The 26,949-nt window shown below is 38.7% G+C and overlaps 1 protein-coding gene across 2 annotated transcripts in view; it reads left to right on the top strand.

Annotated features, from left to right (window-relative positions):
* Positions 1–1,584: 1,584 nt before the first annotated feature.
* The window catches only part of bckdhb.S (branched chain keto acid dehydrogenase E1, beta polypeptide S homeolog), a 93,746-nt gene continuing 68,381 nt past the window's right edge, over positions 1,585–26,949 (top strand). The window contains exons 1-6 of one of the 2 annotated variants that reach the window (XM_018264199.2): positions 1,585–2,200; positions 6,237–6,314; positions 9,211–9,279; positions 20,467–20,600; positions 20,851–21,006; positions 22,977–23,085. In XM_018264199.2, the coding sequence (XP_018119688.1) occupies positions 2,056–2,200; positions 6,237–6,314; positions 9,211–9,279; positions 20,467–20,600; positions 20,851–21,006; positions 22,977–23,085 (691 nt within the window). In that variant the 5' untranslated portion in view covers positions 1,585–2,055. 2 annotated transcript variants of the gene reach the window in all.

The raw sequence follows: 26,949 nt of genomic DNA, 5'->3' as shown, positions 1-26,949 counted from the left end.
TCTTTTGAGTGAATTTTGCAAAAAAATGCCATCTAGTGGCTTGTTTACTTTACTACAATACTTTGCTTTTTAATGAAGCTATATCACCAAACTTATGCATGCTAAGTTAAGTTTCAACAATAGAAAAGCATAAAGCTCAACCTGGTGACTACAGTATATACGTAGAAAAGTTATAACAAAACAACTGCTACAGATCTGCAGAGATTTTATTGTTTTAGCAAGGCTGACGACAGAGAGCAACCCCGAGCAACTAGACACTATGGCTCCCACTCTTCCTCAGTCTCACTCTCCCCAGTCCCACCCACCGGCATATGCCTCCTCCCATGCCACTCAAGCAGTCTGGCCACCCCCACCCTGTATCCCTCCCCCTGCGCCACACAGAGGGTGTGATGCAACACTGCGTTAGGCTGATCCTACTGCACACGGGAAATGGGGAAGGGATAACTTTGACTGTAGGTGGCAATTCTGCATTCACTCTTCCAGTGTTTTGTTGGGCACTCAGTGTCATCTGACTGAACTCTAGAAACTGTCGTGCTCAGGCTCAGCGCTGCTCCATAGACTGTCAGAAACAGGGCTTGCTTTGGAGGCTCCCACAGGGATTTGTGGGGAGTCAGAGAAGGCAGTGGTCAGAGAGGGGACACAGTGAGCTTTATGGGGAGTATGTGAAGAAAGGGCTTTGTGGGCCACTTGGCCATATTTAGAGGGTAGGGTTGGTTTTCATGGCCGAGCACAGAGACACAAGCCAGGAAAGGTGCCACCCTTTGTCATTTCTGGGGTATTTATACTAGGGATGCACCAAGTCCACTTTTTTGGATTCGGCCGAACCCCCGAATCCTTTGTGAAAGATTCGGCCGAATACCGAACCAAATCCGAACCCTAATTTGCATATGCAAATTTGGGGTGGGAAGGAGAAAATGTTTTTACTTCCTTGTTTTGTGACTAAAAGTCATGCGATTTCCCTCCCCACCCATAATTTGCATATGCAAATTAGGTTTCGGATTCATTTCGGCCGAATCCGAATCCTGCTGAAAAAGGCCGAATCCTGGATTCGGTGCATCCCTAATTTATACATGAAATTGCCTCTGTGCCACTATAATATGGGTTCTGGGGGTATTTATACATAAAATCCTGATCAATCCTGATTTAATTCCTGATTTAGTCGGCGCGTGACCACAAAAGGGGGCATGGCCTCTTCAAATACTTTTGGTAGGCACAGCTTTGTTCAGTTGTTCTGTGGGAGGGCTTCACATTCCATACACACCATCCCTTCATCTTTTTGTTCCCAATTCAAGCACTGTGTATATATATATATATATTTTTTTTTTTTTTTTTCACTCCATTTCTGGTACATTTATAGAATGACAGCACTTGCAGGATTTTCACAATAGATAATGAAAACCATTTTACTTCAGAAATGTCTTTGTGTGGAACCGAAACGTTGGATCAATAAACCTTTTATTATATGGAACTTTCATTATCTATTTTGAAAATCCTGCAAATGGTGTCATTTAGTGATGTCCTGTTTTGTAACGAATTTTGTGAATTTCCCGTGAAATTTGCGAAACTGTCGAAAAATTCACAAACCGTCGATTTTGATGTTGGATTCAATTCGCCTGTGTCAAAATGGGGGCTGGCAGCAAAGTTGACAAAATTTAAAGCAATAAGAGGAAATCCATTGACTGTGCAATGTTAACTCCTAACAAGGAACGTAGAAAACATTTGTATTTCAGGTAGTGACGTGCACGAGCACACAGACAGATAAGGAAGAGTTTTCTAGAGTAGACAATAGTCGATATCCCCTGACCGCGTGCATCTAATATACGTACGGCGGACACGGTTCCATAACTGGTTGAAAGGAAACAGGTTCACCTATCAAACGCTATAAAAAGGAACGTCTCGTTACGTCACTCTTAACGCAGCGACCAGGCCTACCAGCGGGATTCCGCGATTGGCGGGGGAAAGCCACGCCCACAATCCTTTTCCTTGGTTGTAACCAATTGAAACAATCCCGGTGTTTTAACGCCCCTTAAAACCGTAAGGGCTGTTCGATTAGACATGGCGGCGCTTCGTGTTATTGTTTCTCGGTTAGGGGAACGGGTGGCTAAACACGTGCAGCAATGGAACAGAAAAGGTGTGAGGACTCCGAGCAGAACGGTCGCTCATTTTACCTTCCAGCCAGACCCGGAACCCACACATTATGGTGAGAAACCTGGCGAGGACTGGGTTAAGACAACGACTTATATGTATCGGTCTGGTGCCCAGTGAAAGGGGAGACAGGGCTGTACCAAGTCAGTTGTTCGTGTTTCCATAGGGGAGATCCCATGTGACCTGTGTAGAGGGCACCGTGACTTTGCACGGCAATAACTATAGTGTCTATTTTCATTAAAATACTCCTATAGCTGCAGTAAGTCAATAACTCTTGCTATTCCTTATGCACGGGAAACATTGTCATTTCATGAGTGACATTGTGTAGGTATACAGTGCAAGGGGGATTCAAGTTTTAGCTTCTATATAATACACAAAAGTCATGAATATCTTGTAAATTATATATTATAAATATATTATATTTATATATTATAAATATATTATATTTATATATTATATTATAAATTATAAATGGTGAGTTCTGATGTCATCAGTTATAAACGGTGAGTTCTGATGTCATTCCAGTCACATGACTCACTGAAAATTGTATATTGTAATAAATAAAGTACCCCCAGTTGCAAAATATGAGGATATTATGTTCGGCCATGTGTTTTTATATTCCATGAAACTCCTCGGTAACTTATAATATCCTTATATTTTACAAGAGGGGGTACTTTACTATTAATCAAGCATGTTTTAATTCAGATACCATTACCAATGCTGCTCCACTCGTGTCTCTCACATATGTTACCTGTATAGAATGTGACATTGAGACAGGAATATAAAAGTCGCCAACAGTTTTCTGCTTAGCCCAGTCGCATATCAGTGACTTGCTCTTGGTGATATCCCAATGTCACACTTGCAGAGCTTCATAATGTAACAGAATGCAATGATTCGGGTTACCAATATCATTAAAGGGGGTTTTCCCTTTAAAAGGTAAAGGGGTTTTTCACCTTTGAGTTAATTGTTAGTATGATGTTAAGAGTGATAATTTGCAGTGGTTTTCATTTCTTTTATTATTTGTGGCTTTTGAGTTATTTAGCTTTTAATTCAGCAGCTCTACAGTTTGCAATTTCAGCAATGCATGGTTGCTAGGGTCCAAATTCCCATAGCAACCATGCATTGATTTGAATAAGAGATTGGAATAGGAGAGGCCTGAATATAAAGTTGAGTAATACAAAGTAGCAATAACAATACATTTGTACTCTTACAGATCATTTGATTTTAGATGGGGGTGAAAGCTGAAAAGAGTCAGAAGAAAAAGGCAAATCATTTAAGAAATATAAAAAAATAAAGAAAACCAATCGAAAGGTTGCTTGGCCATTCTATAATATACTAAAAGTTTATATAAAGGTGAACCACCCCTTTAACTTTTAGTGTGATGCAGAGAGTGATATTTTGAGACAATTTGCAATTGGTTTTGATTTTTTTATTATTTGTGGATTACATTTAGCTTTTTATTCAGCTGCTCTCCAGTTTGCAGTTTCAGCAATGTGTTATCTAGGGTCCAAATTACCCTAGCAACCATGCATTGATTTGAATAAGAGACTGGAATAGGAATAGGAGAGGGCCTTAATAGAAAGACGAGTAATCAAAAGTATCAAAAACAAAAAAAAAGTGTAGTCTTGCAGTGCATTTGTGACCCCCCCCCATTCAAAAGATGCAGAGTCGGACTGGGGGGCCCCCGTCCCCCCTACTATGACGCGCCGAACGCGCATGCACGAAGGCGCTGCTCCTAAGTGATATGTGCCACGCAGATGGCGCTGCGCCTAAAAAAACCCTTTTTTTTGTCATACGATCGGGACAGGCGACATTCCCCGGCGGGGGCCCATTAAGGGTCAGGGCCAGTCTATAAAAAAAACTAAAGGGTAAATTAAAGGTAAACCACCAAGTAAAAACAAAAGCATGTCAAATGAAAATTAAAGCATGTAACAATTCTATAATAGTCAAGTCAAAGACATTGGGAATACTTCCAATAAAGATGTCCTGATTGGATTATCAGGCACTTTGCTGTTCCACAATTTGTAATTATTAGCAATAACCTGATTTTTTGTTCCGAATGGTAAATCATGTGTGGTTATGTGTGTATGCTGAAATGTACCTTATTGTATAACTTATTAGCCTAAAGACACCTCCGAGAAATTTGGGCCATTCCCATGTAAATTTATGAATACAGTTTTGGTTAAATCTGAATTTTTTTTATTTCCTCTGGGGTTTTGTTCACAGATTTATTTTTGCTTCACTTTGACTCTACGAAATAGGTTTTAGATTTGTTTTAGTACTTGACTGAAATGTTTATGGATAATTTCATAATATGCTAAATACAAATTCATTGGTTCTATAGTAGTGATGTTTGGGTTGAAGTACAGGCTATTTTGGGTTGTTTGTGGGTCAGACTGCGCAAGTACATTCCTCTTCTGCTCCCATAGACTCCCTGTCATGGAACCAGAGGCACATGCAAAAAATGGCTTACAAAGAAGGAGGATAGTGGTATGAGTCTAGGAAGATCCTAGGATAGGGCTAGGGTGCAGTGCACATTAAGGTTTTGCTAGTTAAGCTTTCCTGACTCTCACATTACAGTGCTATAGCTGTAGTAATAATGAAAGCTTTCTGTGCAAAGTTTGGAATGAACGAATTAACAAAAACAAAATTTCATTCTCTACCTCAGGCTTTTTTTTGCCTAAAGTAAGACAGGTCAGTGCAGTGTTTCTTGTTTTAGTCAGGGCCTGGCTGTTATGATTTGTTGAAGCGAAAGTCAAAGGATCGTGTAGCATGGGGTGGGTTATTTCCCTGTGACAAAACAAGTCTGTACAACCTTCTGATGTTTCAACCATGTCAATTGAGTTCTCCCTGCTCTTACCACACAGTAACCACAATGTGCCTGGATCAGAGGATGACATTGAGGATTCCTTCATCAACTGACAAGTGCCAGTGAATAGCATCCCCTCTGTATGATGCACATCATGTTAGAGGGGTGCCAAGCTGTAATTTCCATGGCAGAGGCAGGAGTATTTAGATCTTTGTTCATTTATTAACGGTTGTTTACCTATCGCATTCATTCTTTCTGATTCCATTTTGGTCACCTGTACTGCTGATCCTGGGCACTGCTTATCTATATGTTTTATAGAAATACTAGATAAAATTGGAGAAACTACTGAGGCAGTACTTGGTGAGAAGGACCAGTCTAAAGAAATACAGGTGCAAAAAATACTGAAATGTGCATAATATAGTTAAAGTGCAGAATATACTTGATCCAAGAAAATATGACCAGTGTTGTATCTATGTTGTGTGCATAATGATCCACTTCCCCATTGCTGATACAATTAAAAAGTATGTATATAACTTTGTTGTTGACGACGATTTGCCCAGGAAGTTCAGTATATTGCATTCAAAAGACACAAAATTTGGAGAATGGAAGCTGAATGTAGAGTGGAGGTGGGCATCATGAATTGTGGTCATGTTGTTTGAGACAAAAAGAAATTCATTATATAGAAGAGACCCTGGCACATCCTAGGAATTGGTGATATGTCATATATTAGTGGTTCGCTAACAAATGTGCAAAATGCATTGTTGTAAATGACCATTTTTTCCTTGTTTTTTTTTTTTTTTTTTTGTGGCAGAAATGCATTGGAGAAAATCTACTCTGCTTCTTGAAAATGGCCTACTAAGCAACCTTTCATCAGTGCAAACAAAAAAGTATTGCCAGTGTCTGGTGTAAATGGAATTCGGATAGTTGTACAAAGGTTCATTCATGTAACCTGCAGCCTCTAAACAGGGATAGCGTGATGGGGGACGTATGGGGCAGAATTATATTGGTTATTGCTGCCATTATGGTAAATACTGTATACATTTGTTCAGTTCATCCTCTTTTCAGATTTTGACCTCAAACCAGACAAACTGTAGCATAAAAGGTTGCACAATTCTGTTTGTATATTCTTCCATTTTGCTCTTAAGTAAGCAGCTTCATGCTTCCACAGCAGGTTGGATGAGGCTTGTACATAAAAAGAAATATAGTTCCATGCAATCTTGACCGTGACACCTATTGAAAATGTCACATTTAAATAAAAGACTAAAACATTCTTTCTTTACAGGAACTACCCAAAAGATGAATCTGTTCCAATCTATACACAGTGCTTTGGATAATACTTTGGCCAGGGATCCAACAGCAGGTAAGACACTTCTTTTGTGCAGTACTAATATCTAAGCAATAATTCATCTGACAGTCAACCAATGGGCTAGAGATCACAGCATAATAAATCTGACATATGATTGGCATTACAGTAGGATTTTATTCAGATCCTGGACCCCGTTCTCTCATTTTATTAGTTCCAATTTTTCTGTAATATGTTTTTATATATAATTTAATGTGGATAATGTGACTATTTTATGTTAAAAGACCATAAGAAGTTGTAGAAGTGGTTAATATCCTATGAAGTAACTTGTATATAGCAGACAAACTGGTTCTCTGCAGTACTTTCCTGTATTTTGTCTATTCTCTTGTCAAGTTGCATAGTCCCTATGAATGAAGAGATTAATGCTACCACCATACTATACTATATGCATTTACAGAGACCTGTGTGGTCTGTTTTTGCAGACCTGCCCCCAACCCCTTACCAATTTCCCAACCCAAACCCACTTTTTACCTGCATTCTTTCCCCCACCAAGTTTAAACCACCAATGTAAGCACTGCAGTACCTGGAATTGACGTTTCTGACCCTGTAAGCTATGTCCTGCATCATAATGCTTTTGCCAAGAGGAGTAAAGAACATCTAGCTTTTTGTCTCCAAATGGCTGTGCTCAATTTAACCATCTACATCTATTGGGTGTCCGCGGGCTGCCCGCACAGTCAGGACATGATAGATAGTCCAACAGAGTCCCAACCTATTCACGGGTATTCTGCCGGCACTTGAACCACCGCAGGACCCTCGAATGGTGGTCTTTTTGATGTGTGGGCAGTGTTAGGTTAGCACTTAGCACACTGATTTGATATCTAGCCAAAAAAAGCTTGCTCTTGTTTTTGACATTTTAATAATGAATTTTTCATTTACAGCACTTTCTTTTCCTGTGGGTAGGAAGCCCCCCCCATAAAGCCAGTCTAAGCTTACTGACTTCAGTGATGTATAACACCGTATTTATGCTTTAGATTATCATTCAAACAGAATTGTGCCTCCTAAATCTGTCACAGACAGGCACATTTATCAAGGGTTTGAATTTCTAATTCACGTGAGGTTTTTTTTGTTTTTTTTTTTTAATTTTTTTTTAAACTCCCATAAATTCGAAATTTATGAATAACATCACATTTTTTAAACTCAAACAAATTTAAACAACCCGGAAACTCTAATCGAATTTGATAAAAACTGGATTCAAATGTAAAAAGCTAGATACAGTTTTTTTTTTTTCTTCTCCGAAAAAAACTCGAATGTCAGGAAGGCTACAGACATCACCAAATTGATCCCCAGACCTCTCCCATTGACATATACAGTAATTGGGCAGGTTTTAGGTGGCAAATAGTTGAATTAGAGTTCTTAAAGGGCCAGAGTATGATAAATCTCGAAATTCTAATTAAAACTCGAATCAAGTTTGGCTAATTCACAATTCGAGAGAGTTTTGACCAAAATATTAAAAATAATTAAATAAATAAAAAAGCATAGTCGGGGAGTTTGGTACTCTGTCTTCCGCACGCTCTGGGGTATAATGGTAGTTGCACTCCTTCCTATCGTTGTACAATGACATCAGCCAGTGTAAATGATTCTGAGAATTGTTGGTATGATGTGCTATCCCGTATCTCCTGGGGGCTCATCTCAATACTTTGCGTCCCTCTGTTGCCAGTGTGTGGCACCCCTATGGTGTTTCATATTTTTGGCTCTGCCCTTTATTGATTTTAATTTTTTGATAAAGTTTAATAAGTTAAAGGGGTTGTTCACCTTCCAAATAACTTTTTCAATTAAGTTGTTTTCCGATTGTTCACCAGAAGTAGACTTTTTCCAATTGGTCTTCATTTTTTACTGTTCTTCCAAAATCTAATTTTACATTTTAAGGTTCCTGACTCTGGCGTTTCAGTCTGGCAGCTCAATAATTCAGGTGCAAATTCTGAACTGTTACAATTATGCAACACTTAGTTGATACATCAGCAGGGACAGAGAAAAGAAATGTATAAACTACATTTTTCAATTTAGAATAGTATAGAGGGTCAGCGACTGCCCTGAGAAAGATAAAAAAAAAAAAAAAAAAGATTTACACTTCAATATTGGCAAAATGGTCACACATATAAAATAGACTGTACAGTAATTGGAAATGGTCTTTATTTCTGGTGAACAATCTGAAACCAACTGAACTGAAAAAAGTGTTGGAAGTTGAACAACCATTTAAAAGGAATCAGTGAATTGTGACTTATTTCTCTATTCTCCCAATTTTAACAGAATAACAACCTGTCTATATTACTTTTACTTTTATTACTATATTATTTTTTACGTTATTTATCAATGTTTGAATCTGAATCTTTGCCAAGATTCAAAACATTTTTTCTCAAACTCACAAATCCAAATTATATTTTCAAAAGCCCGAATGTTTGGGATTTATAACAAACAAACGAATGTAAGATATCAGCATGTAAAAGCTTGCAAAACCATGTAGAAGTTAGCGGGATTTGACCTAGGCAGAATTGAAATTTTTTAAATTTTTTCCAAGCTTGTAAACACACAAATTTGAGTTTGTTTTTTTAGAAAAGTAGGAAAAACGAAAACCTCACATAATTTTTTTTTTTTTTTTTTTAATTGTTTATAAATAAGCCTATATGTTATACTCCTAGCGTTTGGCATATGAAGCTATTCGTGTCTCATATAGTGTTAATAAGTGGGTAGTGGTAAAGCAACCACCTCTCCAGACTATAGGTTATTTGCTTTCCCTATGTAAAGGTTGCAATTGATTATAGCTGCCCCCTCCCTATTTATTCTTTCATCCTTCTTAGAGTTTGAGAATAACCGTAAATTACCATTTTTTTGGGTTGCAGGAGTTCATCTTTTAATTTTTAACAAACATTTGAAATATATTTGCTTTTTTTTCTAGTGATATTTGGTGAGGATGTTGCTTTTGGAGGTGTATTTCGGTGTACAGTTGGACTTAGAGATAAATACGGTAAGAATTTAAAACACCATTTGTTTCATGTGCTTGCATTCTTGTTTGTTTGTGTAGATGTAACACGTTTTGGCCACCCCCCCTGTGCCAAAGGTTATACATCACATTTTTCTTACCAATGCAGGTCCTGAGTTCCCTTTGCTAAGTGAAAGGGTACCAGGCAATACCTCTCATGGCAGTGCCTCCACCTAATGGGATCCGGGAATACACCTGCAGGTGGCCCCATTAGGAAAACATTCAAACACATAATGTACTGTGTAACAAATAACTTTATGTAAGAGAAAGTAAAATACATTTACATATTAATTTACCCACTACCCTGGGAATGCATGCAGTTCAAATCCTGGCCTTCCGTACCAGGCAAAGTCCTGCAACTCCTTTGGCAGACAAAGAGTCTTAGTCCCTTTTCCCCAAAAGAATATCATAGTCCTCAGGTAGCGCTACCTGTCCCAAATACCTTTCTCAATGGACAAGATATTGGCTCCCATGTGGCAGGCACACAAAATACCTGTGTCACAAACGGAAGACATGCTGAGACCTCTGTTTTTCTACCCTTCCTTGGGCCCAACTCACCCTGGGGATTCACTCAGATTGGTAGGCTCATCCAGAGCTGGAGCAGGCATCCACAGCGATATAAAAAACCATTTAGTGAAGCACATGCAGCTTGCTGTATCCTTCAGACATAGCTCCCAGCACTCTCCATAGCGCAAGCCCACAAAAAGGCATCCAAGCTCTAAACCCGCATGGTTGAGCTACCAGGCATTGGAGTACCCTGCCTCAGGTTCGGCAGGCCTATCGAACTGCACTTTAGCCTACATCTTGCCAGCACAAAATCACTCTCTCCTCAGTAAGTTGGAATCAGCAATAATGGCTGTGTGAGCACATGGCTCTCCTATTTATAGAAAAATGGTGCAGCAGCGACACCTAGTGACACCCTCTGGTGTCTGCCATGCTGCACCAGCACAAGGGCTCCTGCCAAAACTCTGAGACCCTGTAGCTACACAAGAAGGGGAATTCCATCATGTGCTTAAGAATTTCAGAGGGGAATTAACCCTCTGTATCCCTACATAAACATGAGAAAAAAATTGCATAAAATAATCAGAGCTGGATTTACATAGCAAGCACCCCGTCCCCTCTTTTTTTTTTTTTTTTTTTCTATCAAATTTTCATCATCCTTACCAGAAAAATGGGGATTGGTGTACAGGAGATTTTAAAAACTATCGTATCTCCTGCACCTTCTCAGTGTTTCTGAACCAATGTGGGTGTGGTTGGACAGCATGCCGTCCCCTAAAAATCCTGCTGCCCTAGGCCCGGGCCTTGGTGGCCTCTCCACAAATCCGGATAATGATCCCTTAACCTCCCCTTTTTTTTTTTTTTTTTTTCATGTCAGCTGTATGTTTTTATGTATATACTATTATGAAGTACAATGCTGCAGTTGGAGCTTTATAGATGCTTAATTATAGTAAGGTATTTCTACATAGTACAATGCTGCAGTTGGAGCTTTATAGATGCTTAATTATAGTAAGGTCTACATAGTACTGACTAATAACCAGCTGCAGGCTGCTTGCAAGACAGAATGGTGTTAGCTGTATAATATTTTCATATGTCCTTTTTAGTTTATAGACTACTAAATTCAGGTTAAGGTGATCTGGTATTAGCAGTCTTAAATTAATACTGTCCAAAAATAGAACATTAATGTTGCAAATGTGCTCAGAGGACCACCCTGAATAAGTTAAATCCATGATTTCTTGGATACAGACCCCCCCCCCCGTTTTAAACCATATGTTTACAAATAAGATATCAAATCCTGATCATCTTTTTAAATTAGCTGTGTCTTCCAAAGATCTGTTTTTTTTATGTTTGTTTACAGTTACGGCAGTGCACAGATATGCATGAGCTCATTTAACAAGTAACTGCGTTATAGTCCTAAAACTGTTTGCCAGTCCCAATAGCTTATTTTGTTTTTATAACTCTTTATTTATGGTATTTATAAGTATATAACAACAAATTAATAGAATCATAAAAGGTAAATAAAGAAGTAAATGAAAAGTACATAAAATATATACAAAATAAAATCAAATTTAAATCAATGCGTAGTTCGATCAGTTACATTATGAATGTTATCATTCCTATGGCAGATTAGTAAGACATTTTTACCACAATGACCAGATAGATGTATGGAGATCGAGTTTGTCCTCCAAGAGGGCTGATAAATAGTGTATGGGCTGGATAAATTTGTCTATTGATAACAAGTATGATAGGAAGGGAGGGAGCCAACCAATGTAGGGCTATGACCCAGTGTGTGGCTGCTAGTATTTGGGATACTAGTTTGTGTTGATGTAGGGCAGGGACAGCAGTGCTGACTCCATGGTTTGTTCAATAGTTAACCCTATTATCTGAGAATAGATATTTCTTGAATGTTTTCTTGATCCAATCTGCTGTTCACATAAATTCATAGTTACACTGGAAACATGACCCACAATTTAATATTTGCCTGTACCATTTGATTTCTTCAGTTTAGCTTTAAAGTTAATTATTGTGAAAATTGTAATTTAATTTAAACTTCATATAACTCCTACAAGAAACTTTCTAAATAAATAAAATTCTTTACTGTGCTGGCATGAATGGTAAAAGGTGAATAAAAACTAGTCTGTCTCTCTTTATGCAATGATATGTAATTGGTGGGTGTTCCTTTTGCCACTCTAAACAATTTATTAAGTCAGAGGCATATTGGTAAATGTTTTCTCCACATATGTGGAAATACAAGCGTAGAAAAGGCCAGTTGGTGTGTCTGTCTTACAATGGGTCGTGTACCCGCGGAATACCTGCAAAGTGGTCGTGTTTCAGTCAAAAAGTCCCCTCTTCCCTGGCTGTGCGAGCACTCCGCGGGTAACCCAACTGGGTGCCCAGCAAAAGTGCTGCCTTGATCCCTCACCTGTGGTTCCAGCAGCTTTATTCCACTTTTGTGAAGTTTTGGCACCGGAGTGCCACTACTTCTGGTACAATGCAGTATGGGTCTGATATAGGGCTAAGAAAATTAACTCGCACAAGCATCTCGTCTGTGCACTGCTATTTCTTTACAAGCATAAAAAAAATTCCTGGTGTGCCACTGGTGATAGTGCTGTTTATCAATAAATATGCATTTAGGGCTCTTACTGATTGGTTGGCTCCCCTGCGCTCCCTCTTTATCTGTTAAACCGAAGGGGAGCACAGATAGAGACGCAGGCAATTCCTCTTTATCGGCCTGTCCTTATAATGACGCATGTAAGCACTAAACACAGGTGGAATGCTAATCTGTAAGAGCCCTAAGAGAGACCGATAGTTAGGAGGGGAATAGTGAAGTGTAACTTGATGATTTTATAAACTGTACAGAATGTTTAAATCCGTCTGGCAAGTTTTATTTTCAAAGCTTCAGTTTAATTTTTTATTTTCAATTTCCATTTTTGCAATATGTAGCTAAAGAAATAACCAAAGCCACATTTTCTGTGATTACAACATTAGGCAAGGGTCACAGATGGAGTAGCTTCAATTTCCAAGTTAAACTATTGAGTAAAATTAGATCATTAATTTGGGTACTTCCCAATATTAATGTTTTGAATAAATAAGATTTACCACAATCCATCAGTTTCCATTACAGTGGAACATCTGAGGTGGTAGTACTCTTCGTTTGGATCTAGGTGCGGCTGCTTCGATATTGCTCTCACACTTGGGCTCCCATGGTTTATGCAGTATTCGCAGAATCTATGATAGCAGACTATGATAATTAATAAAACAGACTTTCAAGGATGTTTATTCCATGTAGGCTTTGTACTCAAATGGGTAAAAATATCATTAAGCAGTAGTCGATCTTTAATAATTTTGTTTCATAGTCTGTTTTGTGCTGAGAGCCCGAAACTAAAATGTGCTCTAGACTTAACTCTGGAAAGTCTTAATTTGGAATGTATGCATTGTTTGTCTGCCTTTTAAGAATATTAAAATTGGCATACAAATGTTTTTATGCTGGTTAAAGGATTTTACATTTATACATGTACATGAGAAATAAACTTACAAGAACATTTTGTCCCTAATGCAACAATGTATTAAATCTGTGTTCAGATGAAATTCTTCTGAAACTTAATTGTATTTCACTGTTATAATTTTTATTATCGCCAGGTGGCAGTCATACCCAAAATATTGCCTCAGACAAGGAAAAACCGAAAGTTGAAAGATGTGTAAACGATCAAGCATATTCCCCATTCTAAAGTTACTTACTAACAATGCATAGAACTATTGTATTAATTGCCTTGTGCTTCTCTAGAGGCATTTAAAGACAGATTTCTCAGTGTGGGTTTACCTACCTATTTAGATGTATCTATATTTCATTTTTTTTTCCATTATCACTTTATTCATCTTCCTGTGCATAATATTTAGAAGGAAATACTACAGCTATGGGACAAGGTTTTCTGGATAATGGATCTTTCTGTAATTTGGATCTTTAGTAGAAAATCATGTAAACATTAAATTAACCAAATGGGCTTATTTTTTTTTTTTAATTCCAATAAGGATGATACTTTTGATCAAGAACAAGGTACTGTTTTGTTTTTTTGTTTTTTTCCCTGAATTTTAATTATTTGATAAAATGGAGTCTGGAAGAGGAGGTTTAAAGGTAAAATAGCCCACATCTGTACTATTTTTCTATTTGCATTGCAACTTGGACAACAGACAAGATTTATTCACATATTTTAGATACATATCAGGTTTTTATTGTGCACCTACAATCTGTTATCACAGGGAAAGAAATGGTGTAGTATTCTCTGTATTAGTAACTATTGGTTTTAAGTCGATGTTTGTTTTATGCCAGAACTCTACTACCAAAATTTATACCAAGTTAGATTAAAACTCTGTATTACATAGTAATGCCTGGCAATTAGACCGCAATGTGCAAATGTAATGTATTACTTTATTATTATTAGTGTGTGTGTGTGTGTGTAGATAGAGAGATATAGTGTACAGTATGTGAGACCTTGCTATACCATATATTTTCCGATCTGACATCTAAAACAGGTATTTACATCTTTCTACTTCTATCTTACCAAACTGCGAATCTATGCTAAACATAACGGTTTTTATGAAATTTCTGAAAATCGTCAAAGCTTGCATTTTACGCCATTATATACCTCACATTTCGTAACGACCAGCAAAGGGCATCCTAAATATGAACGACGGGGGTCTACTAAACAGGTTGATGCCCAATATGCATATATTTACCAAACTATGTCGCACACAGAGACCCCCAAATAGATACATAACAGACAAAATTTCCATGGGCAAAATGAAGTAACAAAGAACAGAGCGAAATGGTATGAAATCACTAAAATAAAACCACAAAAATTATTGCTTTTCTTTTTTTCGCCTAGTGTAATCAGCAGTCACAATCAAAGTTTGAATATTTTAGAAATAAGCAAACACCTGTGCAATGCTGAAAATGCAATAAAATTGCTAAACATGCAATGCATTGGCTAAAAAATGCACCAAAATCATGCAAAACAACACCTGATGCAGTAAGAAAAATAAAACAAAGCTATAAAATTGTGTAAGTATGTATACACTAGGCAAATTGTATGTTGTGTGAAACCATCCTGATCCCCCCCCCCCCAAAAAAAAAAAAATGTCTCTGTGTTACACTAACTCGGCGTGTGCAGGCTGCAGATTTTGTCCATGAAGATTGGAGGAGCTGGAGGGAGTCGCCAGATCGCTGATCCGGGTCGGGGGGCATCGATGGAAGAAGTAGGTGAGGAGTCGTGCAGGCAGCAGCACACGTGGCTGCTCGTCTTTCTGGGGTCCTTGGTTGATCGCGCCCACTTTCCAACCTGCTCTGCTCGCTGCCTAGGGGCTTCTGAGCAGGGGGGGGGGAGACCGAGTACAAATCTCTACAAATCTTTTCTAAGCTATAAACTTTTATTCAGCAAGCTATTTTCTCTGCAGGTTAGGAGGCCCCAGCAATTGCAGTTGCTAGAGCTGAAACAATTTATCAACATAAGCAGGTTAATTGAAATTGACAGCACTACACAGCCTTCCTCTATTGATGACGCAGATGGTTTCATGTATCCTGGCCTCGTGTATTCACCTGTAGTCAAGAGATAGCTTGAAGACTGTGTACATGCCGGATTTCAGCTGTTCTTTTGCCGCAGGCATGAAGGCTCTCTACTGCAGAAGCTTAAATTGTGTTTAGCATGTAATTGAAACAGTATTAAAATTCTGGGAGCTTTAGACCTCTCTTGTTGTGTTTTTTATGTATAAAGGGGGAAGAATATTCCACTAAATTTAGAATTTTTTTTAAATTTGTTTTTATCATTATTGTGTTCTGCTGAGTATTGATTGATCCCCTCCCGTGTGCCCCTGCCCTAAAGCATACATTCTAGTTACAAACTTTTAAAGATGTATATAGGAAGTGAGGTCACACGAATAAGGTGTCAATTACCATAGAAAGGTGTAGAAATATGAAGTCATCACGAAAATGACAGTCCCATACACGTATCCGTGCAATTCAAAAGAATATTTCCATAGTTTCAAAACATTTTCTTTTGCAAAAGTCCAAAAATTCACATAATAGAACTGCCCACTCCTTGGGCCTACCATGAAAAGGCTTGATAATCATGTATTAGCTAAAGAGGTATTCTTGCATTAGCCCTACAAATTAGTATATTGCATCTACCTTGGGCACAGAGATCTTTATATGAAAAGGAAACCATTTGAGCATAAGTTTCAAATCAATAGGCAACTTTGTCATTTAAGATGGGGTGCTGTCTTAACCAACGGAATTTATATTCTAAGTCACAACAGTATTTTGAAACCTCTAAACTATACCATTGGTGATACACTATGGTACTTTTACCTTGTGCGCTCTCTTTTTCTTTTTAAGATATCATGACTACTTATTTGAAGGAAAATTTTACATTATTTTTATATTAGATGATTTTTAAAGTATGGTAATCCAATACCGTTATGACCTCTTATCTGGAAAACCCCAGTTCCCGAACATTCTGGATTACAGGTCTGACACCTGTACTTGGTTAATATTGAAAATTGGAAGCATCTTCAAGCATGAAAAATGTTCCTGGTGCACAAGAAGTGACACTGTGAGCAACGTGTTGCTCACAATGCACTGGTCAGGGGTGTGAGCAGGATCAGACGAACAATCGGGTCTTGAACAGGGCAAAGTCCATTTATTGTTCACATATAAAGACTCTGTGAGCAAAGCAGCATAAAAAAATAAATAAAACAAAACAAAATCCTTGCCACACTTGGGCTCTAACTAATACACAGGATAGTTTCCCTCTCTACTACCGGTCCCCTACTGGGATTCCCGGTCAAACACAAAAAAAGTACAACTCCCTTTTGGGAAAAATAAACAGCTGCTTCCAATGGCTACACTCAGCTCCCAGCTCTCCTCAGTGTGTGTCTCAATCTTTCACTCTGAGCCCCAACCCTCTCTAGCAGCTAGCTGATCTAGCCTGCTAATTATTCCCCAGGTGCGATTTTTCTAGTGGAATTAACCCACTCAGAACTGCTGTACATATGGGAGTAAAGGTGGCCATACACGGATAGATCCGCTCGTTTGGCGATGTCGCCAAACGAGCGGATCTCCCTCCGATATGCCCACCTTGAGGTGGGCAATATCGGGCTGATCCGATCGTGGGCCCTAGGGCCCAACGATCGGATCCTAGCGTTCGCCAAACGGGCGGTCGGATCGCGGGACCGCATCAACGAACAGATGCGGCCGCGATCCGACGGGATTTTTAATCCCATCCGATCGAGATCTGGCCGACTTTCGGCCAGATCTCGATCGGGGAAGCCCGTCGGGGGCCCCCATACACGGGCCAATAAGCTGCCGACACGGTCTGTCGGCAGCTTTTATCGGCCCGTGTATGGCCACCTTAAGACATGAACCTAGGGGAAATATATCTCCCTTCACACTGTGCTCCAGTTACCGGTTCACATATCCCCCCCCCCCTCTGCTTCAGCCTGTAGGGCTGAGCATACTGTGCCACCTGGCAATGAACCCTTGCGAGGGCATCTGCATTCCTTTGCAGTGCTCCAGATCTATGTTCCACTGTAAACTTAAAAGAATGATTGAGTCACCAGATGTTTCCTGGCCCTGCAAAACTTTATTTTCAGACATCCACCTAAGGGGAGCATGATCTGTAACCAATCTAAACTTTCGCCCAGCAGATAGTATTTGAGGGCCTCTAATGCCCACTTAATGGCAAGGCACTCCCTTTCTACAATACAATACCTATACTCTCAGCCGGTGTAAGCTTTCTGCTTAAGTACACTACTGGGTGTTCCTCACCATTTACCATTTGGGAGAGGACAGCCCCCAAACCCACATCTGAGGCATCAGTTTTCACAATGAATTCTTTCTGAAAAACTGGTGTTAATAACACTGGTTGCCTACAGCGGGAATTTTCAAGTTTTATGAAAGCTTTTTCAACCTCAGCTGACCACTTAACCATTACTGAGCTCTTCCCTTTAGTAAGATCTGTAAGGGGAGCTGCAATAGAAGCAAAGTTAGGTACAAACCTTTGATAATAGCCTTCTATCCCAAGGAAGGCTGTGACTTGTTTCTTAGTGACAGTTTGAGGCCACTTTTGTGTTTCCTCCACTTTATTTATTTGAGGCTGTACTGCACCTCTTCCAATTACATAACCTAAGTATTTGGCTTCTTCCATTCCAACCGCACACTTTTTAGGGTTTGCAGTAAGCCCCGCCTCACGTATAGAGACTAACACTGCCTGTACCTTTGGAAAGCGAGACTTCCAATCAGAGCTGAAGATAACCACATCATCCAAATAAGCGGAGGCATAAGCATTATGTGGTTTAAGAATACGGTCCATTAGTCTTTGAAAAGTAGCTGGGGTAAACCAAAAGGTAGTATATTGTATTGAAAAAGACCCTCGGGAGTAGAAAAGGCTGTCTTTTCCTTGGCCCCTTCCATTAGTGGTACCTGCCAATATCCTTTTGTGAGATCTAGAGTTGTGAGGTACCTCGCATGGCCTCATCTACCCTAGGCATGGGATAGGCATCAAATTTTGAGACTTCATTCAGTTTTCGGAAGTCATTACAAAACCTAAGAATCCCATCAGGTTTAGGGATGAAAACAATTGGGCTGGACCAATCACTGTGGGACGCCTCAATTACTCCTAGATTCAACATTTTCCTTAACCCCCAGAGACCGCCTGTCTCCGTGCCTCAGTTATTCTATATGGCTTAACCTTAACTTTTACCTGAGGGCCGTAACCACATCATGTTCAATTAGCTTAGTCATTCCAGGAAGATCAGAGAAAACATCCATATTTCTCATCAAGAATTCTTTCACTTTCTGTGATACTTGCAGAGTTTTGGCTATTTTGACTTCTGGAATGAGACTAGCAGAATTTGCCAGTGACCCCGGTTCTGATACCAGGACCTCCTGAGGTCTCCAGGGCTTCAGTAAATTCACATGATGTTTTTCCTTATCAGGTTGCCGTACCTTATAGTTCACCTCACCAACTTTTTCAATAATTTGTAAGGCCCCTGCCACTTGGCCAGGAACTTACTTTGAACTGTGGGGATAAGTACCAAGACTCTATCCCCAGGATTAAAGGTCCTTCCTTTTGCAGACCTACAGTATTATGAATCCTGCTTTGGGCCTCCTGTGCTTGGGCCTTTACAATAGGTAACACTGCTGTAATCTGCTCCTGCTGCAAATGCAAGGTAACACTATGTTGCTGTGCATAGGTAACTTTGCTGGCTTCCGCTTGGGTGTTAATTTGTGTAATCAGCATCTGATTGGTTTCCTGTTGGGCCCTTAAGGCCTCGTGATGGGTTTGCTGCTGGGCTCTTAAAGGGGTTGTTCACCTTCAAACAACTAGTTGGTTTCAGATAGATCACCAGAAATAAAGACTTTTTCCAATGACTTTCTATTTTCTATGTGTGACGGTTTTTCTAATATTGAAGTGTAAATTGTCATTTCTCTCCTTCTGAAGCAGCTCTGGGAGGGGGGGTCGCCGATCCTGTAAACTGTTCTAAATGGATACATTTAGTTGATACATTTCTTATCTTTGTCCCTGCTGAGCAGAATCTCTGGGTTTCATTACAGGCAGCTGTTAGACTTGTTGCTAATACTCCAGAGATGCTGCTGAGAAATGGATCAACTAAATGTTGCAAAATTGTAACAGTTCAGAGTCTGCACCTGAGTTACTGAGCTGCCAGACTCAAACACTACAGACACAAACATTCAACTTTACACTTAGATTTTGGAAAAAACGTAAAAAATAAATAATGGAAAGTATTTGAAAAAAGTCTTTATTTCTGGGGAACAATCTAAAAACAACTGAATTGAAAAAACTGTTTGGAAGGTGAACAACCCCTTTAAGCACTCCTGATGATTTGCCTTAGTTTGCTGCTGGGCTTGCAGCATCACCTTCAACATCGCTTCCATTTTAATATTTGATTCCCCCTTTAAACTGTCTGTCCCTTTAAATTTTGGTCTCTGCTATTTTCAAATGAAACTTCTGCCCATTGCATACCTCCGCCAATTGTGAGCAGGATCAGACGAACAGACAGGTCTTGAACAGGGCAAAGTCCATTTATTGTTCACATATAAAGACTCTGTGAGCAAAGCAGCATAAAACAAAACAAAATCCTTGCCACACTTTGTGCTCTAACTAACACACATGGTAGTTTCCCTCTCTACTACCGGTCCCCTATTGGGATTCCCGGTCAAACACAAAAAAAGTACAACTCCCCAGAGTCACAGTACCTTTAAAAATCCTTTTACTTTGGGGAAAAATAAACAGCCACTTCCAATGGCTACACTGAGCTCCCAGCTCTCCTCAGTGTGTGTCTCAATCTTCCTCTCAGAGACTCCCCTCTCTAGCAGCTAGCTGATCTAGCCTGCTAATTATTCCAGAGAGGAGACTTTCTAGGGGAATTAACCCACTCAGAACTGCTGTACATATAGGAGTAAGACATGAACCTAGGGGAAATATATCTCCCTTCACACTGTGTTCCAGTTACCGGTTCACAGGGGTCACTGCGCTAGACATTGTACAATGACATTTTCCCCCATTTTTTTTTTTTTGTTGGTTTCCTAATGCCAGTATGTGTTCAGAAGTATTTTTTTTAACTTGCATATATTGGTTGTAATAATTTTTTATTTTTCAGGTAACGACAGAGTCTTCAATACACCCTTGTGTGAACAGGGAGTTGTTGGATTTGGCATTGGTGTTGCTGTTGCTGGTTCTACCTCTATTGCAGAAATCCAGTTTGCAGACTACATTTTTCCAGCATTTGATCAGGTTTGTGAAATTACACTTCATTATTTCTGCTTTTTAGTGGTATATATTCAGCATTTTCTTTTTGGTAAATGTTTAATTGCATTGGTTTTAAGCCGATTTCCCGCCTAGGAAATGAGAATTGTGCTGTTTGCTCTTCTAAAAGGCTCAAGGGTCCAGGAAGAAGGGTCCAGACCACATAGACCAGTGGAAAATAGATTCTTTATTATATTGTATGGTTTTCTTTGTTATCTCGAATGTGTTTTTCTTACAGATTGTAAATGAAGCTGCTAAATATAGATATCGTTCTGGAGACCTGTTTGATTGTGGCAGTCTGACTATTCGAGCACCATGGGGCTGTGTTGGTCATGGTGCCCTTTACCATTCCCAGAGTCCTGAGGCCTTCTTTGCTCATGTTCCTGGAATTAAGGTATGCAAATAAACAATAGTGTTCAATAAACTGTTTATAGTTAATATTTTCCTTATCGGTATTTTTTGCCACACAGCTACAGTTTTTAACGCTGGACAGAAGAGGGGCACCTGTACTGAAACTGTGTGTAGACTTCTAGCTGTCCATAACCTCATGTTTATTGAGACCTATCTAAATAGCAGTTTGTGGAAAATGGAGTGTGGACTATACATTTATAATCAGAAAACCCAATTCATTAAAAGTACTTGTGTCAAAATGAGCTCTTTGCACTTCTGCGTAATTGGGCTTGGTTCTGCTCAGTACTTCATGTCTTTTATTTCAAATTGAGCGCGGCTGTTCCTATTGATGCAGAGGAGCCCTGGAGCTACCGCCATCTCCTAATTAGGAGTTGGCTCCAGGGTTCCCTTTGAGCCCTTCGTCAATAAGCTTGTGCCTAAAGAATCTGCTGCAGACATCACTTGAATTCCAAACACAAAAAATTATGCCAGGTGAATTTGTGTCCTACTTCTGATAAAATGTGTGACAACTTAAGATAGTATTTTGTCACATGCAGCATAGTTGTTTCAGGTGCATCACCCTCCACCAAAATAGTGCTCTAATTCTGGGAAAATAATACTGTTTTGTATGGGGGGAAAAAGGGGGCGATTGAGCTAGAAGTTGCTCACTGCATTTGTGGACTTATGAACCCAATTATGTCTTAAAAACAGCTCACTATTTCTTTAGCATAGTATATATTTTTCTTCCCCAGGATTGCTGGGAGATGTTTTTAAGCAATTCTGGGAGAGTTATATGTTGCCTACCCACATTGTTCAACATTTCTGGAAACATTAATAAAAACATACAGTAGTACACTCATTAACTTTTGAGCCCTCTTATAAATGTAGGTGTCAAATAGCTCAAGTTGTCCATAGATATGAGACAAATGCTTTTATATTGTAGCTGGTAGATGACCAAAACTACCTTGTGCTGTTTTGCAGATTTATTTATCAATAAAGCTTTTTATTTTGCATTGACATGAATTTATATCTGCACAGGGCTGTACATTTTTAATTAATGGGGTAGATCACCGTTAAGTTAACTTTTAGTATGTTATAGAATGGCTAATTCTAAGCAACTTTTTAATTGGTATTCATTTTTTAGTTTTTTAAATTATTTGCCTTATTCTTCTAACTCTCCTCTTTCAAATAGGGGTTACTGACCCCATCTAAAAACAAATGCTCTGTAAGGCTATATATTTATTGTGATTGCTACTTTCTATTACTCTTCATTCTATTCAGACCCTCTCCTATTCATATTCCAGTTTCTTATTCAAATCAATGCATGATTGCTAGTATAATTTGTACCCTAGCAACCAGATGGCTGATACTGCAAACTGGAAAGCTGCTGAATAAAAAGCATAATAACTCAAAAACCACAAATAATATAAAATTGAAACCAGTTCCATGCTCTGTATCATACTAACAGTTAATTTAAAGATGAGCAACCCCTTTAATATGATGCACTGTTAGGTTAAGTTTGCTTTTATCATTATTTCACAATAATCTTAACTGTAAATTTAATGTTATTGTACTACCCTTTACCCTTTGAATGAAGTATAATCCGAATATACTTCTTCCATGAAGTATTAAACTTTTTATTTTTAAAGTATATTCTTTCCTTTTTTCAGATTGTAACCCTGCCCTTTAAAACCTAAGCTTCTTTTGCTACATTGTGCACGTTATATGAATGCAGTTGTGCTAAGTGTAAATTCTGGCAATACTGGGAGGAAGTGGCCCATCATACTTTTTTCCTGATTACTTTATAAACACGTCCCAAATAACAATAATGAATAATTCTTCTTTAAGTGGGTTCTGGAATTTAATGAATTCTTTAAAAAAATGTTTGATGAGCTAGTTTAACTTCCTTCAAGGGTTTAGAGTAACTTGATCATATCTGTACAGATGAAAGAGAGATTGTTCTCTGTTTTGCAGGTGGTCATTCCAAGGAGTCCAATCCAGGCAAAAGGCTTGTTGCTGTCATGTATAGAGGATAAAAACCCATGTATTTTCTTTGAACCAAAGATACTATATAGAGCAGCAGGTAATGTAATGCAATGCTTTTGTGTGCATTCATGTCTGTATTCGCCTTTTGGCATGACATGACAAATGGTTTGGCTAAACCCATTTGCAGTGCATGACTACCCTTCTGAGAACAAATGTTTTCACTTAAAGCAAGAATTGTATGCTTTGGCCACAAGTCTGTGCTTTGGCTTTTGCTTATTTCTTACATTTTTTTGGCTGTCTGCACAGATTGTCATATCCATGCTTTTGGAAATTTAAATTCCATTTAACTTTTTAAAAAATTGCCATATGCTGGCCATTCAGGCTGTTTGCAGAGCTGCTTTTTGTTTGGTAATTCAATGGCTTTCTTCCCTGGAAGCAGATAGCAATCTTCTGAACAATATAAGATAGTACTGGCAATGCATGTTCTTGCTTCTCTGTGTCAATGTGCTGACAATTCATTTGACAAAGCTCTGATGTATACAATGGCAGAAGCCCAGATGGGTGGTCTAGAAGATTTTAGGCAGAAATGCAAGCTATTGGTCTTTAAATATTGTGGTACATCTGAAAATTCTCTGGAAACTGTTTTTGTTGTAGGGCAAGATGACTTTATAATTACCTGGTGTAGATAGTTCTAAGACATTCTAATTTTTTTTTGTAATTTCTTTTATAATTTTATTTCTGTAGCCCATGGAATTTTAACTATTCTCCAATTCCTATGGCTTCATTTCTCTAGAAACTAGGCAGTAGTTTGGAAGGTACACGGAAGATAAACAGGGAAGGGCTGGGGCAGAGAGGTAAGCAATAATAAAACTAAAATGGAAGCCTCTGTCATCCTGCCCTTTGGTTACTGGTATCCTTTTGGTTACCAGTGGAAGGTAAATGGAAAATAAATAGGGAACAGTCAGAGCAGAAAGACAAGCAATAATAAAAAATAAATTGGAAATCTGTCTTTTGGTCACTGGTGTCAGTAACCCCAACTACTATATTGTGTTTTCAGTTGCAGATTGAAAAGAGGCAGTGTAGGAAACCAAGGATGTTAGTAATACTGATTACTTATACTAATATATATCACTCATCATGACGACTGAGGGGTAATATGTTTTACATGAGGTGTTTAATATAAAGATTTCATGTAGTTGTGCAGTTGAATTGATGTCCTGAATAAGCTTCTACTGCTCATGCTCCCACAATATCTGTATTGGCAAAACTGAACAATGTAGGTCTCTATAAAAAATATATTGCGTAAAACCCTGCTTCACGTAAATAAACTATTTTCATAATCTACTTTTTAGTAGTATGTGCCATTGTGTAATCATAAATAGAAAATTGCCGTTTTAAAAAAACAAGGGCTGCCCCCTGAGAACTAAACAAACCATACATGTTCTGTCTTGCGCTTCCACACGTCTTCTTGTTATAGTATTTCTGATCAGGTGATCTCTGAGGCAGCACAGAGACCATGACGACATGGTGGTTCAAGGCAAGAGACGTAAAAGTGCAATATTTACGTACATTTTTTCTAATTTTGGTTCTGTAAATAACCAACAATGATTTTAAATGAAGCAACTCGGATGCAGTTGAGCTGCAGACTTTCAGATTTAATTCAGTGGGTTGAACAAAAAGATTGCACAAAAATGTGAGGAACTAAAGCTTTTTTTAACTCAATCACTTCATTTCAGGGGCTCAAAAGCAATTGGACAATTGACTGAAAGGCTATTTCATGGGCAGGTGTGGGCAATTCCTTTATGTCATTAACAATGAAGCAAATAAAAGCCCTACCGTTGGTTTGAGGGGGGGGGTGCTTGTATGTGAAAGATTTTGCTGTGAACAGACAACATGCGGTCAAAGGAGCTCTCCATGCAGGTGAAGCAAGGCATCCTTAAGCTGCAAAAACAGAAAAATCCCATCTGAGAAATTGCTACAATATTAGGAGTGGCAAAATTTACAGCAACGCAAAAAGACCTGGACATCCACCAAAGACAACAATGGTGGATAATCGCAGAATCATTTCCGTTGTGAAGAGAAACCCCTTCACAACAGCCAAACAACACTCTCCAGGAGGTAGGCATATCCATATCATATCCTACCATAAAGTGAAGACTGCTTGAAAGTAAATACAGAGGGTGCACTGCAAGAATAGAAAGGATAGATTGGACTTTGCTAAAAAGAAAATCTATAAAAGCACAGTTCTGGAAAAACAATCTTTGGACCGATGAAACCAAGATCAACCTCTACCAGAATGATGGCAAAAAAAAGTATCGAGAAGGCATGGAACAGCTCATGATCCAAAGTATACCACATCATCTATAAAACATGGCGGAGGCAGTGTGATGGCTTGGGTGTGCATGGCTGCCAGAAGCACTCGGACCCTAGTGTTTATCCATGATGTGACACAGGACATAAGCAGCCAAATGAATTCTGAGGTGGTCAGAGACACTGTCTGCTCAAATCCAGCTAAATGCCGTCAAATTGATTGGGAAGCGTTTCATAATACAGATGGACAATGAACCAAAACATACAGCCAAAGCAACCCGGGAGTTTATTAAAGCAAAGAAGTGGAATATTCTTGAATGGCATTGTCAGTCACACCTTATCTGAACCCAATTAAGCATGTATTTTACTTGTTGAAGACTAAACTTTGGACAGAAAGGCTCTCAAACAAACAAACAGCAACTGAAAGCCGCTGCAATAAAGGCCTGGCAGAGTATTACAAAGGAGGAAACCCAGAATCTGGTGATGTCCATGAGTTCAAGACTTCAGGCTGTCATTGCCAGCAAAGGATTTCCAACCAAGTATTGGAAATGAACATTTGATTTTCAGTTTTTTAATTTGTCCAATTTGTTCAACCCACTGAATTAAAGCTGAAAGTCTGCAGTTCAACTGCATCTGAGTTGTTTCATTTAAAATTCATTGTGTTAATGTACAGAACCAAAATTAGAAAAAAGTTGTCTCTGTCCAAATATTTATGGACCTAACTGTATATATTAACTGTTTGGTTAAATTCTTTAATTTTCCACTTTGTTTGATATAAAGTTTGTTGCTTAAGTATTAATTTTGGGGGTACAATTTTCCTTTAACACTCACCTACAGTATTTGCTTAATTCATTTAGTGAAGTTTTGGATTTTCTTTATGGCAGCCCTAATATAGTCATTGTTCTGTACAAAATAAGCACTCTATCTTTGTATTTCTCTGAGTTTTTAATAAATAAAAACACACCCATGTTGTATTCATTCCTATGGGATTTTTAGAAACTTTTATTTATCAAATGAGATGGAACCAATTCATAAATACAATTCTAAAAATCCCATAGGAATGAATAGAATGTTTTTTATTTACTAAGCTCTAAACTCATATTTTGATAAATCTACCCCTTAGGGTTGCCCCAATGGCTCTGATCAGCCAGCTGCCAAAAACTTGCTGCTGAAAGTTTCCCTCCCCCCACCATGTACATCCTTTAGGTTTGAGAGGTAAAGGGGGGGAAATAAGAAAATAATGCCCTGTGTATTAAGAAATATTGTCTTGTTGTGAGAGTACAGAAACCCCTAATATATCCATCACAGTTAACTGTTTCTTCAAAAAGTATGAATAAATGCCATTTTCTATGCTTCAATCCAGCTGGTTAACAGTTCTTCTCTTTCTGCATCATTTGAAATCCTGGCAGGGAAGGAGGGACTAAACACTGATGTTACAAATTGTAACAACTTCTCCACAGCTTACAGACAGCATGCAGGAACTACATAACCCACAATGCATTGCACTGTGATGTCCCATTCCTTCTTGAAATCATGTGTGCAGGGAATTGTGGGGTTTGGAGGATGCAGGCTAAGGACAGCTGGCTGTTGATACAAGGTAACAGTAGTCAGTCAGCTCAGCAAAGTAGTCCAAGAAATCAGCAGAAGTGCG

Source organism: Xenopus laevis, chromosome 5S (assembly GCF_017654675.1).
Source record: "Xenopus laevis strain J_2021 chromosome 5S, Xenopus_laevis_v10.1, whole genome shotgun sequence".
Taxonomy (NCBI): Eukaryota; Metazoa; Chordata; class Amphibia; order Anura; family Pipidae; genus Xenopus; species Xenopus laevis.
The sequence above is the reverse complement of the archived record's forward strand: the minus strand, read 5'-3'. Positions and strand labels throughout refer to the sequence as shown.